Below are 18,440 nucleotides of genomic sequence, written 5' to 3'. Positions count from 1 at the left end.
GGGGTGCAGTGAGGGTGGGGGTGCAGTGAGGGTGGGGGTACGCTGAGGGAGTGAGGGAGGTGGGTGTGTGTGGTGGTAACAGAAGCTCATAGACAAACAGGAGAATGGTCCCTCAGTGAGAGCCCCCAGGTCACTCAGCTCCCATTAGGGACCTCATGCTCAGGCTCAAGCAGAGACCCTGAGGGAACGGGGTCAGGGCGTGACAGAGGTGGGGTGGGGGGGGTGCAGGGTGTGGGTGGGGGCGGTGGTTGGGGGGGTGCGGTGCTCAATTATACAGGGTCCAGGTCTTCTTGAGATGTCAACATCGAACACGAATCATAGCAATCAGGTGACCGATCCTGGTGCTGTTACTCTAAATTACTATATAACCCTGGATGTTGTGCAGGATCCATGTAGACCCAAACTGACCTATTTTTCAGCAAGTGGTATTACACACCTTGGGAGCAGGTGGGACTGAAACCTGGACCTCCTGGTCCAGGAGTCGGGACACTACCATTGCATCACAAGTGGGCCCTTTAGACCTGCATTGATCACTGTGGTGTTTACTCAGTAAAGCTGTTTCCTATTGAAAATTTAAGGGTGTATCACTTCATTTGAGAGTGACCAATTAGCAAGGACTGATTGAGAGAAGAAGGCACGTTCTTGAATTTATTTCCAACCTCCAGCTCGTTGCCTGTGCTCAGAGTCTGCAACTAATGAGTTACCTGATTAGGTAATCAGTGCTGGCAGTAAGGAAATGTTCCAGCGTGTACTCATATTCCCAGAGAGCTTTGGGGTGAGAAACACAGGTCTCTGATATCCACAGTGACCAACAAAGCCATTCACTTTCAGTTTCTGAATAATGACAACACTCAAAGGAGCTGTGGAGAGGAAACTGGATTTTCTTGTCCAACTGAGTGAAGTCCTCTCCCAGAGAAATGAGCAAGGTGATTGTTAGTTGCTGAAACTGGGACTGGGGTGAACTTTGTGAACTTATTTACATCATGTAGCATCAGGAATAAGGCTGACACTTACTGCCCTGTGTAGCAGTTTGAGGTGACTTACTAAGTTGGCCAGAGGATGTAGAGTTGACTGTGTTGGTGTGGGGTTGGATAGGCCCACTCTGGGCAAGAACTGTTGGTTTCTTTTCTTAAAATGAATCAGTGAAATTCCTCATGAGAGACACCTGGGAAATTATTATTTTAACTGAATTTGAATACCCGATCTGCTGATGTGAAATTAGAACTGATTTCTAAATAAATAGTCCAATACCAGAAGGCCTACTCTCTGCCTTTCTGATCTGTGACCCTAACTGTACACTGGAGAAGCTTTCTCCCTCCCTTTGGCTTCAGAGACTCTCACTGAAGTGAGTTTGGTGGCTCTTTACCCAATGGGCTGTAGCTCTGTAGTGTACCCATTGGGTTAAGGTGTATGCCAAATCCATGAGCTGGTGTATGCCCACAGAGTTGGCATACACCAGACCTAATGGCCAAAGCTTTCAGCCATTTGGCTCAGGAGAATTTAATCTTTTAGCATGTTCTGGATGAGGAGTTGGGGATTGAACCTTCTCAGTCCCTTGTCTGGGCTGTACAGTGTATTGTGTTTTCTTTCTGCTATCTTGCTGTCTGTTTCCTATCTCTGTTACCCTGCTAAGAACAGAGATGTCTGCATAATCTAACCCCTGTGTGTATTGCAGATTCAACTTTAATATTATGGCTGTGCCTTTAGCTCTTTGGGGTCTAAGGTCTGGAATTTCATTCTGTACCACCCCCACCCCCCTGCTCCTCATAAAGCTGACTCTTTGACCAAACCTTATTCCTGTATCTCTCGCTCTTCCACTGCCCTGCCCCACTCGTCTCGCTAAGGAATCCTATCTGATCCCAACAATCCTGCTACATCAGTTTCAGAAGTTGTGATTTTTTTTTTTTTTTTTTTTTTTTGAACAACACTGGTCTTTGATGTTAATATCCGGAAGGCTTGATGATGAATTGAATCTCGTTATCTTGTAGCAATCCTCCAGTTGGCAGTGAACTTTGAGAACTGCAGGAAGAAATGGAAGTACACTGAGGAGGAATTGGTGGCCTCTCAGAGTCAGCTGGCAAAGGTCGAGCTTGAACTGACTGCCCTCAACGTGAGGTTCAAACATGCCTGTAACCAGCTGGATGTCGAGTTGAGGAGGAGACACAAGGCAGAACTTGCCTGCGAGCAGCTGGTAGGAGATTGGGGAAAGTCTGGGAGCCCTGAGAAAATTCCATAATAAACTATAACCATAACGTTCCAGCTCAGTAAATCTGTCTGTGTCAGTTTGAATGTTTAAAATGTATTTACTGTTGGTTGGCATTGCTAGGAGAGTGTCAAAATCTGCCTTTGTGATGAGGAGTCTGAGTGTTATATTAACCTTTGTTTATGTTGTAGTCACAGTGGGTCTGGCACTAGCCAGAATGAGTCGTTCATGGTGTTTCAATCCTGAGGACAGTGTCTAAAGAGGAATTCAAATCCCACAACTGGGAATTAAAGTTTGGTCAAATTAATCAGTCTTGAATTGAAAATGAACTTCCCAGAAGGTGACCGTGACTCTGATTGCTAATTGCTTGTAATCTAACTCCTTTATCGTTGAGCTCTTGCCCAGAATGCTGTAAATATTTCCACTCTAGTAGTTATTCAGAGTCTTTCCCAGAAAGTACAGACTAATCCCTTTAACAGCACGTAGTGGGTGAATAAATCAGTAGGCATTTGAAGTGCTGAAATATTGTTTGCCACGTAAACTGAGAATGCAAAGCATGTTTTGTGCAGCTTTTAAGGTGTATGATAAATGCCTGAACAGACAACACCCCACCCCCCCAGTTCAGCCATTTGATGGGACGTTGTGTCCAGTCTCCCTGCTATAGGAAGGATGTAGTGAAGCTAGAATGGGTTCAGAAAAGATTTACAAGGATGTTGCTGGGATTGGAGGGTTTGAGCTACAGGGAAAGGCTGAATAGTCGGGGGCTATTTTCCCCGGAGTGTTGGAGGGGTGACTTTACAAAAGTTTATAAAATCGTGAGGAGCATCGATAGGAGGAATAGGCACGGTCTTTTCCCAGGATGTGGGAGCCCAAAACTATAGGGGCATAGGTTTAAGGTGAGGAGGGAAAGATTTAAAAGGGACCTAAAGGACAACTTTTTCACAGAGGGTGGTGCGTGTATGGAACGAGCTGCCAGAGAAAGTGGTGGAGGCTGGTACAATTACAGCATTTAAAAGGCATCTGGATGGGTACATGAATAGGAAGGGTTTAGAGAGATGTGGGGCTAGACCAGTTTAAGATATCTGGTTGATGTGGAGGAGTTGGACTGAAGGGTCTGTTTCCATGCTGTATAACTCTGACTGTACAAGTATGTGTAAAGACCCACCTCTGATCTAGACTCCTCCTGGGGAGACTGTCTGTCTGTGCTGAAATCCACTTGTCTTAGGTTGAACATTCATGGAAGTTGAAAATATATTGAGGCATAGCTTTCTCCATTCTTGTCTCCCAGTTCCATCTCCATGTGTAGCTGCAACAAGAGCAGCTGTGGTCTGGAATGTACCCGGAGTGTCATGGAGGCAGCTTCAACCCAGGCTCCCCAAATGGTGTTGGATGACCCAATGTGTTTACAGGCTCAGGTTTTCAGGAAGGAGGCAGGAGATTGGCACAAAGCCCAAACACTAGTGGGCTGAATGGCCTGAAGATCCAATACAACCTGGTTTGATGACATTCCCACCCACTTTAACCTTTCACCTCTTGTTTCTCAAGATCTCTATCTCTCTGTTTTTTAAAAAAAAAATTCAAAGCCTCTTTCTCAAAAGACCGCGGAAGAGAAGAGATCACAGGCCCTGAGCCCTTTTAAGGGACGTTGGGGTAGGGTGTGGGGGAGGTGGGAGCAGAACCGCCCAGTCTGTTTTAAATGGAGATCTCTGGTTTTATAGACCCCTCCACAAGCAGAAACATTCTTTCACCTGGTTAAGTCCCCTCAGACCCTTTGTTTCAATCAAACCACCTCTGACCACTCTGAACTCCAAAGGATACAAACCTTTCCTCGGACAACCCACCCTCCATTCCAGGGATTAGTCTGATCAATCCTCTCTGAACTGCTGCAAACATATTGATGTCCTTCCTTTAAAAATAGGAGATCAGTCCTGCACACACTGTGCCAGATATGGTCTCACCAACCCCCTGTATAACTGATGTTTAACCTCCCTACTCTCTCCTTCAACTCCTGTTTCAATAAATGATAACATTCCATGAGCTTCCCTGATTACTTGCTGTCCCTGCAGACTAATCTTCTGTGATTCATTCACTAGGATATCCAGATCCCTCTGCATCTCAGAGCTCTGCAACCTCTCACCATTGAGATAATATGCTTCTTTCTTTCTTTCTTTCTGCCAAAATGGACAATTTCACACTTTTCCCATGTTGTACACCATTTACGAGATCTTTATGCACTTACTGAACCTATCGATATCCCTTTGGAGTTTCATCATGTCCTTTTCACAACTCCCTTTCTGATCAATCTGTGCCTTCAATAAATTTAGCTCCAAACCTTTGATCCCTTCACACAAATTATTTCTAGAAATTGAAAAGAGTTGAGGCCCCAGTACTGCCCCCTGGGCATGAGATCCTGCCAGCCTGAAAAAATCCAGACATTCCTACTCTCTGCTCCCTGTTAACCAGACAATCTTCTCTCCATGCCAATATGTTACCCTCCAACACCATGAGCTTCTAATTCCTGCAATAATCTTCAATGTGGCACCTTGCCTCTGATCCACCTCGGGTTATATTTCAAAAGGGCTCCAATAAAAATATTTCCCTTTGACAAAACCATGTTGGCTCTGTCTGATTACTGTGAACACCCAAGTGCTTAGTTATAGCATCAGTAGTAATAACGTTAACGGTTTTTTTTTTCCAGGGCAGATATTAAACTAAGTGACCTGCAGCTTCCTGCTTTCTGCCTCTTCATTCCTTGAAGAAAGAAGTTACATTTTCTATCTTCCAAGCTAAAGGGACTCTCCCCAAATCTTATTTTAGAGAATTAAAACTAATGCACCAAGGATGCCTCAGCCATGTCTTAGGGATCAAAGGATTAGGGAGAGAGTGGGAACAAGAGACTGAGTAGGATGATCAGATTGAATGGTGGAGCAAGCTTGAAGGGCTGAATGGCCTCCTCCTGTACTGTTTACTCCTGGCCCTATGGTTGATCTCTCTCGCTGGTGATTGTACATTTCCCTTGCTCTTGTCCCAGGAACACAGGCTGCAGTTGGTTCATGACCTACTGAAGAGTGAAGCTCCTGGCGCAGTGTTGCTTGGTGAAGATCGACAGAACCTCCTCCAGGCTCTGGCTGGACACACTCGGCCTGAGGGACAGGCCAGCACCAGGTATGGTCTCCGCGGTGCCCTCTGGCTCAACTACCCCCACCCCCAAACTCCAGGCACCTGACTATTCAAACCATACTTGCCTGTTCTGGGATGTGACGGGCATAGGTAAGGCCAGTGTATATTGCTTATTGGCATCACTGCCCCTTGATGCCAATGTGGTCATGTCGCTAGACTGGTGCTCGGAGATCCGTGTAACCGAAAGCAGACTTTGTTATACATGTTTAAATTATTTTTATAAACTTTTGATTTCTGTTAAGGGTCAATTGCATCTTATTTAGAGCTCAGTTCCAAGATGGAACATTCTGGGATCATAGAATCCCTACAGTGTGGAAACAGGCCCTTCGGCCCAACAAGTCCACACCGACCCTTGGAGCATCCCCCTATAACCTACACACCCTGAACACTACTGGCAATTTAGCATGGCCAATCCACCTAGCCTGCACATCTTTGGACTGTGGGAGGAAACCGGAGCACCCGGAGGAAACACACGCAGACACGAGGAGAATGTGCAAACTCCACACAGACAGTCGCCCGAGGCTGGAATCGAACTCGGGTCCCTGGAGATGTGAGGCTACAGTGCTAACCACTGAGCCAACGTGCCACCCATGAACTTAATCTAACAATGTCTCTCCATAAATGGTCTTTGAGCCGAAATCCCATCGGGGCAGGCTGAAATTCCAATCCCAATGAGCAATAGAATATTTTTAAAATTTAAAAAAACACTGACCTAAAGGTGACCATGTGACCACTGCTGATTGCTGCTGTAAAAAATCATCTGGTTCACTCTTTCCTTACCTGGTCTAGATATATGTGACACCAGACTCTCAGCAATGCCTCTGGGGCAGTTAGGGATGGACAATAAATGCAGTGACACTTTCTGCCTCCTCATTCCTTGAAGAAAGGAGTTACATTTTCTATCTTCCGAGCTGAAGGGACTCTTCCCCCAGTCTGGCCTCTCTTCCAACCAGTGACACCCATTTCTCATCAATGGGCAAGTAGGTAGCTCAGGCACTGGGAAGTGAAGCTGTTGTATGTTGGGATGTTGTAGGAGGCTTTAGGACAGATCCCAGTGTCTGAGTGACACTGAACTCCCTCTGAATCAGGACCAGTTACTGGTCACAGGTGACAGTCCGTGCCCCTCACCTTGTTGTAAATTTGTGACAATCTTCACTCTTCACACTTCAATGCCAAGAACCTCCTCTATTCCATCGAAATAACTAACTGACCAACCTGATCAGCTTCATCTGAATTTGGATATGTGCTGACATCTCACTGGAAACTTTTTAGCAAAGTTCAGACATTGTCTGCCTGGAGAGTTTCCAATATTGTGCTTGGCACTGCTAGGTTGTATGGATTGAACCTTTCTGGTACCAATCCTGTCCCGGTACCAATCCTGTCCCAGTACCATGAGCAGACCAATCGTTACCCTGATGTTTCATTGGGGCATAGTATCAAAATGGCGTGTGTGCGTGTGCGTGCGCATGTGCATCCCTAAACACCTCCCTGTCCTGTTTTCTAGGTCCCAGGCTGTTGATGAAACAGCGACCTCCAACTTCTCCTGTTCCAGCATCAGTTACGACAGGACACGTGACGAGACATTGGTCAGTCTGCACCGAGGGGGCAGGGTCAGAATTCGTGGGAATAGCCCTCTGGCGGAGGGAAAGGGTATTGACTGGGGTGGGGGGCATGGAGGGAGAGGGGTCGGGGTACTGTTTTGTGACTGTCCCTCCCATATTCTCTGAATTAGGGGTATGGGGCAATGTCCTGGTAGTGTTGGGGCAATGAGCAGCTGGCAAAGCACATGGACAGGGGGTATTTACAGGGCAGTCTCAAGGGATTATTAGGTCTCTCTGTCCTTCTGTAGGATTTGAATATTTCTGCACTAAAGCCGGCAAAACTGAAGAATCGGGATAAACGGGTAAGCAAGCAGCATCTTGCCTCTCGCTGTGCTGGTTCTGAGGAAAACAGGCCATGACCTTACAATCTTCCTTTCTCTCCACAGTGTTCCAGCCGCATTCTGGTCGATCGTCCACCTGTTGCTCCCAGGAGGTCCCACTCTCGCTCCTTTGACCAAGTTGTGCAATGCGTGGGCTCCGTACCGGTGAGTGAGTGGTTTTACTCCTGGGTCACTCTGTTGGCCAACTCTGTGAATCCCATCTGCCTGGGTTTGGGGGGAGGAGCAGGGGAAGGGGCTGCAGCATGGTGAAAGTTAGAGGCAGTAACCTGCATAAGAGAATTGTTTCCAGCTGTACTATACTTCATCAGTATCCCGTCACACGCTCTGGATAGTCACTTCAGACCGTAACCACTCGAGTGAATCTGCCTCTTCCACGCTCACTCTCTCATGATACATTCCAGGCCCTAACCACTCATAAAGCATTTCCTCTTCTCCCCTTTTATTTTGGCTCTTTCACCAATTAACTTGAATCTGTTTCCGATTCTTCCATCGATGAGAACAGTTTCTCTATGTTTACAATCCAGACCCTTCATAGTTTTCAAAGCCTCAACAGGCTCTGTTTCTTCAATCTATCTTCATCAATGAAGTTTTTCATCCCTGGAGCCATGCTTGCGAATCCTTCCTGCATATTCTCTCTAATGTTAACATCCTCCTGAAATATATTGCCCACATTCAGCACAAGACTGCAGCTGAGGTCTAACCAGTGTATTTGACAAGTTCAGCATCGCCTCCTTGTTGCTGGACACTACACTGCGAGTGATCAAGAACTCAACACATTCTGTAACTAATCAGCAGTGGTCCATGTAGCTGATTTTCTCCAAATTTAGTGCTTCTAGAAGTTTTCCCACTCCTGAGATTAAACTGACTGACCGAGCATTGCTGGATTGTATCATCTTTTTTCTTTATTCATTCACGGGATGAGGGTATCGCTGACCAGGCAGCACTTATTGCCCATCCCTAATTGCCCAGAGGGCAGTTCAGAGTCAATCACATTGTTGTGGGTCTGGAGTCACATGTAGGCCAGACCAGGTAAGGTTGGCAGTTTCCTTCCCTATAGGACATTAGTGAACCAGATGGGTTTTTCTGACAATTGATTCATGGTCATCATTAGATTCTTAATTCCAGATATTTATTGAACTCCAATTCCACCATCTGCTGTGGTGGGATTCAAACCTGGGTCCCCAGAATGTTACCTGGGTCTGTGGATTAACAGTGATGATACCACTAGGCCATCGCCTCCCCTCATTTTGAGCAATAGTTGAATATTTTGTAATTCTGCAGCCTCATTGCTAAACCCAAGAAGCATTGGAAACTTATGACCAAAATATTTGCAATTTCACTTGTGATCACTGGTCACAATTGCATTGCTGGGTTTTGGGAAGTAGCTGTGACAGACTGGCTATTGCATTCTTAAAAAGCCGAAACGTTTGGGAGTAGATATAGGCTATTCAGCCCATCTGAGCCTGCTCTGCCATTTAATGAGATCACGGCTGATCTGAACCCTCTTTTCCAGTTTCCTGCCTTTTTCCCCGATTTAACCTTTTATTCCCCTCACTGATTAAAAATCTGTCTCAGCTTTCAATATACTTACCGACCCAGCTTCAACAGCACTCTGCAGTAAACAATTCCAGTATCATTAACCACTGTCTCTTCAGCTTGTGACTGCACTTCTAAAGTATTTTGAAAGGCACTACATAAATGCGGTCTGTTTTTTTTTATTTGTTTACCCCCCTGTCCAGGGCAGTGACACAATGGACAGTAAAACAGGAAGTGAGGGGGAGGTTTGCTGTGGCTCCCCAAGGGGATTGGCTCGTCAACGCCATGCTGACTGGAACAGAAGGCGCACCCTGTTGGCAGGTCTGTGATGTGAGGGAGTTGGGAGATGGAATGTTTCTTGGGAACCACAGTCAGCTCCATCTTAATTTCTCCCTCCACCCTGTGCCAGCTAACTGACATTTGGTTCCTGGTCCACAAATCCTCCAAACATCACTGCCACCATACTTCCCTCTGAACTGCTGCATGGCTTTGCTCCTTTGTCAACTCCCCCAGCCCCACCCCACCCCACCCCACCCCAAACCTTCCCCTCGCCCTCCAGCCTGCAATCCTCTCTCTCGCTCTCCATATTTGCATTAAATTAGTCCCTGCCCTGTTTCGTGTTCACATCCGAATGACCCCTGGTTCTGGAATCACCATTCACTGCGAATGTCCTTTCTGCATTTACGCTGTCCAGTCCTGATAGAATTTTATAGGTTTCCATGCGAGTACCCCTTTCATATTCTTCTAAACTTCCGTGAATACAATTTTAACCGACTCCATCTCTCCTCATACGTCAGCCCCAGCATCCCAGGAATCAGTCTGGTAAAACCTCACTGTACTCCCTCCTCACCAGAATGTTCCCCACCTCCAGATAAGGAGACCACAACCTTCTGCAAATCCAACCAAAACTATGGATACGCTACGTAGATGACACCTTTGTCATCATTAAATGGACCAAATTAGAGGAGACACACAAACTTATAAACAACATCCTCGCCGGAATAAAATTCACCAGAGAGGAGGAGAAGAACAAACAGCTCCCATTCCTGGGCGTCATGGTGGAGCGCAAGACAAATGGGGAACTGCAAACGAAAGTACACAGAAAAGCCACACACACAGACCAGATACTGAACTTCAACCTTAACCATCCCAGTGCACACAAACGAAGCTGCGTGTGAACACTATTTAAAAGGGCAACACACTGCAGCAACATGGAACTACCGCCAAGAGGAAGAAGAGTACCTCTTCCAGGTTTTCAAAGATAATGGATATCCAAAAAACTGGGTCAGAAGATGCCTACACGAACAACATCAGGAAGATACTACACGCCCCAACACACTCATCACACTACCCTACATCAGGAACACATTGGAACTCCCCACAAGACTCCTACGACCACTGGGCATCAGAATGGCACACAAGCCCACGTCAACCCTATGACAAAGAAAATTACAGCACAGGAACAGGCCCTTCGGCCCTCCAAGCCTGTGCCGATCCATATCCTCTATCTAAACCTGTCGCCTATTTTCCAAGGATCTGTATCCCTCTGCTCCCTGCCTATTCATGTATCTGTCTAGATACATCTTAAATGATGCTATCATGCCCGCCTCTACCACCTCCACTGGCAACGTGTTCCAGGCACCCACCACCCTCTGCGTAAAGAACTTTCCACGCATATCTCCCTTAAACTTTTTCCCCTCTCTCCTTGACAACTGCTCACCCGAACTAAAGACCCACTCCCCGCCATGGACAGGATCAATGTCATCTGCAAGATCCCCTGCAAAGACTGAGAAACACTACATCGGACAAACAGGAAGGAAACTAACAACAAGGGTACACGAACACCAACTGGCTACAAAAAGACACGACCAGTACTCGCTCATCTCAATCCACATGGACAAGGAAAACCACGACTTCGACTGGGACAACACCAAGATCCAGAGACAGGCACGAGAATTCCTAGAAGCATGGCACTCCACGAAGCATGCTATTAATAAACACAACCCCATATACATTCCACTACAAAGGAAAACCGGAAGTGAGGCAATCCATCGCAACGGACCCCAGAGTTTAAAAACCAGGTGGGAAAACACATCGCTTCATCGGAGGCTGCACTGAGGATGTTACCCAGCATGGTAATGAAATATCTGTGAAAGAAACCAGCTCGGTGAGCCAACCAACCTCATTACCCACAACCCGAGCTACAAATCTACTCCAATCTTGGAGACCACAACTTCTTGCAATATTCCTGAGGTACTCCCACCAAGGTCTTTGTATAATTGCAGCGAGAGACCTCTGCTCCTCCACTCAAATTGTCTCCCCACGGTAGGACAAAATAGAGTTTCACTCCTTCCCTGCCTGCTGTACCTGTGACTGAGGTACAAGGACACCCAGGTCTCATCAGGCATTCCCCTCTGTTTCCTGATCCCTGCGGTAACCTGCTAATCCCTACCTGTCACCTGGAAACAGACCTGTTAATTCCTATTCTTTGTTTCCTGTCTGCCAAACAGTTTTCTATCAATCTCAACACATTCCTCCCCCCCTTCCCCCCCGCCCCAATCCCATGTGTTTTAATTTTACACATTCATTTCTTTTATGTGAGACTTTGTTGAAATCTCTCAAAGTCCAAATGAATCACATCCACTGCCTGTCCCTGATCAAGTCTGAGTTACATCCTCAGGACTGCAATTGATTTTTGTGAAGCATGATTTCCCTTTTGTAATTTCATGTTTACTCGGTCACCTGTGTACAACCCCTTATTATCTCCAACTCCAATAACGACCCGCTGAGGTTAATGGCCCTGACCTCACTGAACACACACCGTCACCTGTCAACTGAACCAAAATCCTATGAGGGGATTTTATTTTAACTGTAAAGAGTAAGCTCTCTGGAGCCGATGAATGAAGTGGGTTTCTGGCCCGTGCTGAGATGTGGGGATTAAGGGAAACTCCCCAGACTGACTGTGTTTGCTTTCTTTACAGAGCAGATTCCCGAGGACCACGCTGTGGGGAGTGTACAACAGCTAGTGACCGCTCCAGGATCCGCAACACCATCTCCCGACCCATTCACAACACCAGGGAGCGCACCCCAGGCCAGGCCCCACACTTTCATCTCCAAAACGGTAACTGGAGGGAAACGTGGGGCTGGGGGGGAATGGCACTGGGTTAGTAATCCAGAGGCTTCAGCTAATGTTCTGGAGAGAAAAATTCCAATCCCATTACAGCAGCTAGTGGAGTTTAAATTCCTTTTTCATAAGTTCTGGAATTACAAACTAGTCTGAATAAATTACAGTGGGCACATTTCCAATGCAGAGGCCATTCAGCCCACTTTGTCCATACTAATTGACCAAAAACCTGACTATATTAATCTGACTTTCCAACTCCTGGCCCCTAGCCCTGGAGGCTGTGACAACACCAGGGAATATCCTGTTTACAAGAATTCCTGACTCGGTCAGTGAGTTCCAGACTCCTGCCACCCTCTTGGTGATAAAAATTCTCATTTGTTCTTTTTCCTTTTCTCTTTCTTCCTATCGCAACCCCTATCCAGCGACATGTGTCACCAGACCCCCGGAAAAAACCCTAGGTTTTTATTCGTGATGTGGATGTTGCTGACTGGCCAGCATTTATTACCCATTTGTAATTAGAATCATAGAATCGCTACAGTGTGCAAAGTGCCCCATTCAGCCTGCTCCTACCCTCCAAACAGCATCCCATCCAGCTCCAGCACCCTACACTATTCCTGTATTCCCTGTGGCTAATGCACCCAGCCTGCACGTCCCCAGACACTACAGCAATTTCCCATGGCCAATGCACCAAACCTGAACATCTTTTGGACTGTGGGAGGAAACTGGAGCACCCAACGGAAACCCACACAGACACGGGAGAATGTCTGTCTGTGTGGAGTTTGCACAGTTGCCTGAAGTTGGAATTGAACCAGGTCCCTGGCACTGAGGCAGCAGTGCTAACCACTGTAGTCCATGTGCTGTGGGTTGACCCACAATGCCCTTAGGGAGGGAATTCCGGGATTTTGACCCAGCGACAGTGAAGGAACGGCGATATATTTCCAAGTCAGGATGGTGAGTGGCTTGGAGGGGAACTTGCAGGGGGTGGTGTTCCCATGTATCTACTGCCCTTGTCCTTCTAGATGGAAGTGGTCGTGGGTTTGGAAGGTGCTGCCTGAGGATCTTTGGTGAATTTCTGCAGTGCATCTTGTAGATAGTACACACTGCTGCTACTGAGTGTCGGTGGGGGAGGGAGTGGGATGTTTGTGGATGTGGTACCAATCAAGCGGCTGCTTTGTCCTGGATGGTGTTGAGCTTCTTGTGTTGTTGGGGCTGCACTCATCCAGGCAAGTGGGGAGTATTCCATCACACTCCTGACTTGTGCCTTGTAGATGGCGGACAGGGTTTGGGGGGTCAGGAGGGGAGAGTGTTCTCTGTCATTGACTGCAGATGGAATCCTAAGTAGTTGGGAGTAATTGTTTCTGTCTCGTTCCCCAGATCATTATGCCGGAGACATGTGTTCCCTGTGGGAAACGGATCCGATTTGGGAGAATGGCTCTGAAGTGTCGCAGTTGCAATATTGTTGCCCACGTGAGCTGTAAGGAGCGATGCCCTGCAATCTGTTCACCCAACTTCACCACAATCTCCATCAAAAACGGTGAGGTATGGACACGAGGTAGTGGTTTCAAACTCCCCTCACTGTTTCTCCAATCTACTTCACGGTGAAATCTCCCTGCAAACATTAACCAACAAATTTCATAGCTTTAAATTGAGGGGTGATAGATATAGGACAGATGTCAGAGGTAGGTTCATTACTCGGAGTAGTAAGGGCGTGGAATGCCCTGCCTGCAAAAATAGTAGACTCGCCCACTTTAAGGGCATTTAAATGGTCATTGGATAAACATATGGATGATAATGGAATAGTTTAGGTTAGATGGGCTTCAGATTGGTTTCACAGGTCGGCGCAACATCGAGGGCCGAAGGGCCTGTACTGCGCTGTAATGTTCTATGTTCTATGATCTATGTTCTAAATGTTGACAGTCCCGCTGAAGCAGATCTTGAGGAATGTCAGAGGAAGAAATGGAGAGGTTTAGAATCATAGAAATCATAGAATCCCTACGGTGTGGAAACAGGGCCTTGGAGCATCCCACCCAGACTCATCCCCTTATAACCCACCAAATCTACACCATGGGCAATTTAGCATGGCCAATCCACCTTAACCTGCACATCTTTGGACTGTGGGAGGAAACCAGGGCACCCGGAGGAAACGCATGCAGACATGGGGAGAATGTGCAAACCCCACACAGACAGTTGCCTGAGGGTGGAATCAAACCCAGGTCCCTGGCGCTGTGAGGCTACAGTGCTAACCGCTGAGGCACCGTGCCGCCCCATTAAGAAAGAATTCAGAGCTCCTCGTTCAGGCAGCTGAAGTCAAGGCCACAGATTGTGTGCAGTGATTTTTAAAATGAACACACACCCAAAAACCGGTAATTATCAAACCTGACAATACTTTGAGGTGAAGGAGTTGTATATGGTTCTTGAGAGGCTAAAGGAATGAAAGGCTGGGATTGGGAATCGGGGACTGAGTGAGATATCCAGCTTTGATCGTATTGAATGGTGGAGCTCTGATTTTGAAGTATATGTGACCAGTCAGACCAAGATGGAGAAGCCAGTAACATGGTGATAATGCCCCCGTTCTAGTAATCCAGAACCCCAGGGTAATCTCTTGGGGGCCATTGGCTCAAATCCCACCATGGTAAATGGTGATATTTGAAGTCAGTCATGATGATCTGGAATAACAGGGCCTACTGGTGACCATGGGGCCCGAAACATCAGCCTTCCTGCTCCTCTGATGCTGCTTGGCCTGCTGTGTTCATCCAGCTCTACACCTTGTTATCTCAGATTCTCCAGCATCTGCAGTTCCTACTATCTCTGCTGTAAAACCTTATTGGGTCACTAATGTCCTTATGCCCACCCCCACCCTCCCTACCTCGAGCCAGTCAGGAACTGCTGGGTGGGGCAGATTGAGGCTACTCTTGGGTTACAGCCACACTATTCACCAATCTGGTTGCTTTGTTTCTCAGGGAACTGTTGGAGATTTTGCCCCCCAGACTGTTCCCATGATTCCATCTCTTGTCATCCACTGTATCAATGAAATTGAACAGCGAGGGCTCCAGGAGGTGAGCAAGCCTCATCAATTGACTCTGAAAGTGAGGTTTTACTGACCAGTGAGATTTGTCTGGATTAACCATAAACCTAAAAATCTAACCACGGAGAATTTATATATAGAGTAACAGATACTTGGGAGTGAATTACAGACTGAAATCAAATTGAGGGGTGTGAGGTGGGGGGCGGGGATGTGCTGGCTCTGTTGTTTTACTACCAATAGGAGGGGTATTAAGTGGTTGGGGAGGGAGGGGTGATGGGACAGGACTGTGACAGGGCACAGGCAGTGTCTCGAGTATTGAGCTAGCCCAGGGTGCTGTGTCTGTGTGTTGGGAGTTGAGGGCAGTGTCTGGCTGTTATTCTAACTCCTGTCTTTCACCCCTCTTACCAAAAATTGCACCCCCCCACCCCTCCACCCGCAGCCTGGCATTTATCGGGTACCTGGTGGTGAACGACTTGTGAGGGAGTTGAAAGAGGGTTATGTACGAGGGAAAGGTCTACCCTTACTCAGTCGAGTCTCCAATGTTCATGTGGTGTGTGGGCTGCTGAAAGACTTCCTCCGGAAACTGAAGGAGCCTCTGGTGACGTTCAAACTGCACCCGACATTCATGGCACTGTCAGGTAGGCCTATTCCATCTTCCAGAACTTTCCAGAAGCTCCGGTTCCTGGTTTCTGGTCTTCTGAAGGTTCTGGGGTTGAAGGCTGGAATTAATTGGTTTGGGGGCATATGGTACATATTGGATCCCATCTAATTTTTCCAGTGGGAGTTTCCTGTTCACTGGGGGCAGGAGGGGGCTTATGGAGATTATATATGTAAGACCAGGGCTGGCCCTGCTTGGGGCAGTTTCCCACCTAGGCCTCCTTTTTGACGCTGGGCCCTGTCACCAACATCACCCTGTGGGGTGGGGTGGGGTGGGGGGGTGGGGGGGTGGTGGGGTGCTCAATCTATGCCTCCCTCCAGGACCCCTTACTGTTTTATTCCTGCAACAACATCTCTGAGGTCTGAGATAACACAGCGTGGAGCTGGAGGAACACAGCTGTTCTTACATTGGCAGTTCTTGCTATCTCCTCTAAGGTCTTGCCCCTTTCCTTCCCCCAATTTCCCTCCAATGGCTATTGGTCAGGATGTGTTCATTGCTGAACCTCTTCAACCCGTCCAGCCTAAAACAATCCTCCCCTTGCTGTGAGATCTGTCCTAGATTTACATCAATCTGTGCTCTAGTTCCTTCTCCATATGTTCCTCTTCCCATCAGACCATTCTTTCTATTCCTTTTTCCCTGCTCCATATCCACTAAATCCCCTCAACCACACGTTTGGGAGGGAGTTCCACATTCTCCCTACTCTCTGAATGAAGATGTCTCCTGCATTCTGTAGTAGGTTTATTAGTGACTCTTAATTATCATCTTTAATCTGTCCCACGAGCCTAGCCTTGTAATGCTGAGGACACTGCTCAGTCTTCATTGTAACAGGTTGTAACTTTCCCTGACTGCTCTAACCTCTCATCTTGCTGTCACACTGCTGTGGTGCTGTTCTTCAGGTAGTTTGTGTCCTCCACTTGCCCAAGAGAAATTGGGGTCTAGTGTGTGTTGCTGGTATTAATTGTTCTTCTGAAATGGCTGCTTGGTACTTGACCTGAACATTGCTGATGGGAAACTTCAATAAAAATGGTTTTTATATCTTGCAGTCAGCAGGACAGTTTGCAAGCATACCAATGTTTAAAGAAAATCTACAATAGTAAGAATCTTGATTTGGTTAGTATTGGACTTCGATAGGGCTGAAGCATTGATATGGAGAATGCACTGGTTCATGATTGACAGTTAACTGCCAAGCTTTCTTTAAAAATTTAAAACAGAAGCTCACAGCTTCTTGGGTAATTGGACCAGCAATAAAATACTGACCCATCCTGTGAATGAATTAAAAATATATATTCGAACCTAAAACTGGTTCAGGTTTCCTTTTAGGCTGATCCCTAGCTGCCCACAATACGGCTTTTCCAAATGTTGCCATCAGATAGCAGAGATTGGGTGATGGTTTTATAATGTGCAGTGTGGGTGTCATTGCTCTTGTGCATGAGTCCCTGGTAGTCGAGGTGTGTGTGTGTGTGTGTGTGTGTGTGTGTCTGTCTGTCTCACTGCGGTCAATACATCAGCTCAGGGATACTTCAATCTCTGTATTCACCCCTCTCCTGTGTCTCCCGTAGATCTCCTGGATGAGCAGAGGAACAAGGACCTCTGTCGTGCTGTGAGTAGCCTGCCTCGAGCTAACCGTGACACGTTGGCCTTTCTCATGGTGCATCTTCAGAGGTAAGACCCTCTGATCTGAAACTGCCCAGCAGCCCCCCTCCTTCAAAGCTCAAATTCTGGTTGGATTCCACTGACTGGCGTTTCTCCATCTTGACAGACTTTATTTTCTGTTTTGAAACATCTGAGCTTCACTTACAACATGGGACAAGCTGTGAGCAGTGCGTTGCACAGCAAGATCCCAATGAAACAACATTATAGCAAATGAGCACTTGAAAAGCAGACATTTTCCCCCCTCAAACCACTTCCAGTGCTGCTGTGGGGGCCTTTGACATCCAAACAAGGAGACACTGGGGGCCTGTTTCTGCCCCCGCACCCCACCCCCAACCCTAACCCCATACTTCCCTGCACCTGAGCTGGCAACACAGTGACTGTAGTTGGATGGCAAGGTCCTAGCCAGGTCTGGGACTTGCTGTAAGCTCCAGCTCGAGACCTCCCTCTTGGAGCTGCGGTTAGAGTGGCAATGACTTGTTGTGACCTGTCTGTCTCCTGTCAGGGTGATGGCCAGCCCAGGATGTAGAATGGACAAACAGAACCTGGCCAGAGTGTTTGGCCCGACCATTGTGGGTCACTCCAATCCTAACCCCAACCCTCTGGAGGTCTTTGAGGATACAAAACGGCAGCCAAAGGTGAGTATCTGATTCCTCTCGCTCCCTGTGCTCCTTTGGGGAGGTTGCTCAAGGCCTTGGCTAGGAATGTTTTTAATCGTGTTCTAGATTGGATGAACCTTGGAGGGAGCAATGACGTTGTCACCAAAGTAACTCCGCTTGGCTTCACTGAAAGGTGAGGATGTGGAATGAGAGAGACTGCCTGAAGACCGTTCAGCCCATTGTTTCATCTCTTTCAAAGAGCTCTCCCATTAGTCCATTTGTTTGCTTTGAGCTCCCAGTGATGTCACACTGTTCCGGTTTTCCCCACTGGGTCGGATGTAATGGCAGAAAACACTAGCTGGCCGTTTCAGGTTGGCTAGCCTGTCACCAGAACAGAGTTCCTGATCTCCAACCCTGGTTCCATTTATTCCTTCTATTCAGAGTTATAGAGTACAGGAGAGGTCCTTTAACCCACTGAGTCTGCACCAAAAAAATCCACTGTTTACACTAGTCCCACATTTCT

The 18,440-nt window shown here is 47.2% G+C and overlaps 1 protein-coding gene across 4 annotated transcripts in view; it reads left to right on the top strand.

The window, feature by feature from the left end:
• Positions 1-698: 698 nt before the first annotated feature.
• The window catches only part of LOC109924566 (rac GTPase-activating protein 1-like), a 27,277-nt gene continuing 9,535 nt past the window's right edge, over positions 699-18,440 (top strand). For 2 of the 4 annotated variants that reach the window (XM_048598556.1, XM_048598554.1), the window contains exons 1-13: positions 699-926; positions 1,989-2,191; positions 5,235-5,368; positions 6,888-6,969; positions 7,233-7,286; positions 7,371-7,469; positions 9,065-9,182; positions 11,843-11,982; positions 13,360-13,524; positions 14,946-15,041; positions 15,450-15,648; positions 17,228-17,330; positions 17,824-17,956. In XM_048598556.1, the coding sequence (XP_048454513.1) occupies positions 842-926; positions 1,989-2,191; positions 5,235-5,368; positions 6,888-6,969; positions 7,233-7,286; positions 7,371-7,469; positions 9,065-9,182; positions 11,843-11,982; positions 13,360-13,524; positions 14,946-15,041; positions 15,450-15,648; positions 17,228-17,330; positions 17,824-17,956 (1,611 nt within the window). In that variant the 5' untranslated portion in view covers positions 699-841. The remainder of the gene's footprint in view (positions 927-1,988; positions 2,192-5,234; positions 5,369-6,887; positions 6,970-7,232; positions 7,287-7,370; positions 7,470-9,064; positions 9,183-11,842; positions 11,983-13,359; positions 13,525-14,945; positions 15,042-15,449; positions 15,649-17,227; positions 17,331-17,823; positions 17,957-18,440) is intronic. The other 2 variants (XM_048598555.1, XM_048598557.1) reach the window with 2 other exon arrangements.

Source organism: Rhincodon typus, chromosome 7 (genome assembly GCF_021869965.1).
Source record: "Rhincodon typus isolate 14 chromosome 7, sRhiTyp1.1, whole genome shotgun sequence".
Classification (NCBI taxonomy): domain Eukaryota; kingdom Metazoa; phylum Chordata; class Chondrichthyes; order Orectolobiformes; family Rhincodontidae; genus Rhincodon; species Rhincodon typus.
Note: the sequence above shows the minus strand (reverse complement) of the source record. Positions and strands in the feature narration are given on the sequence as shown.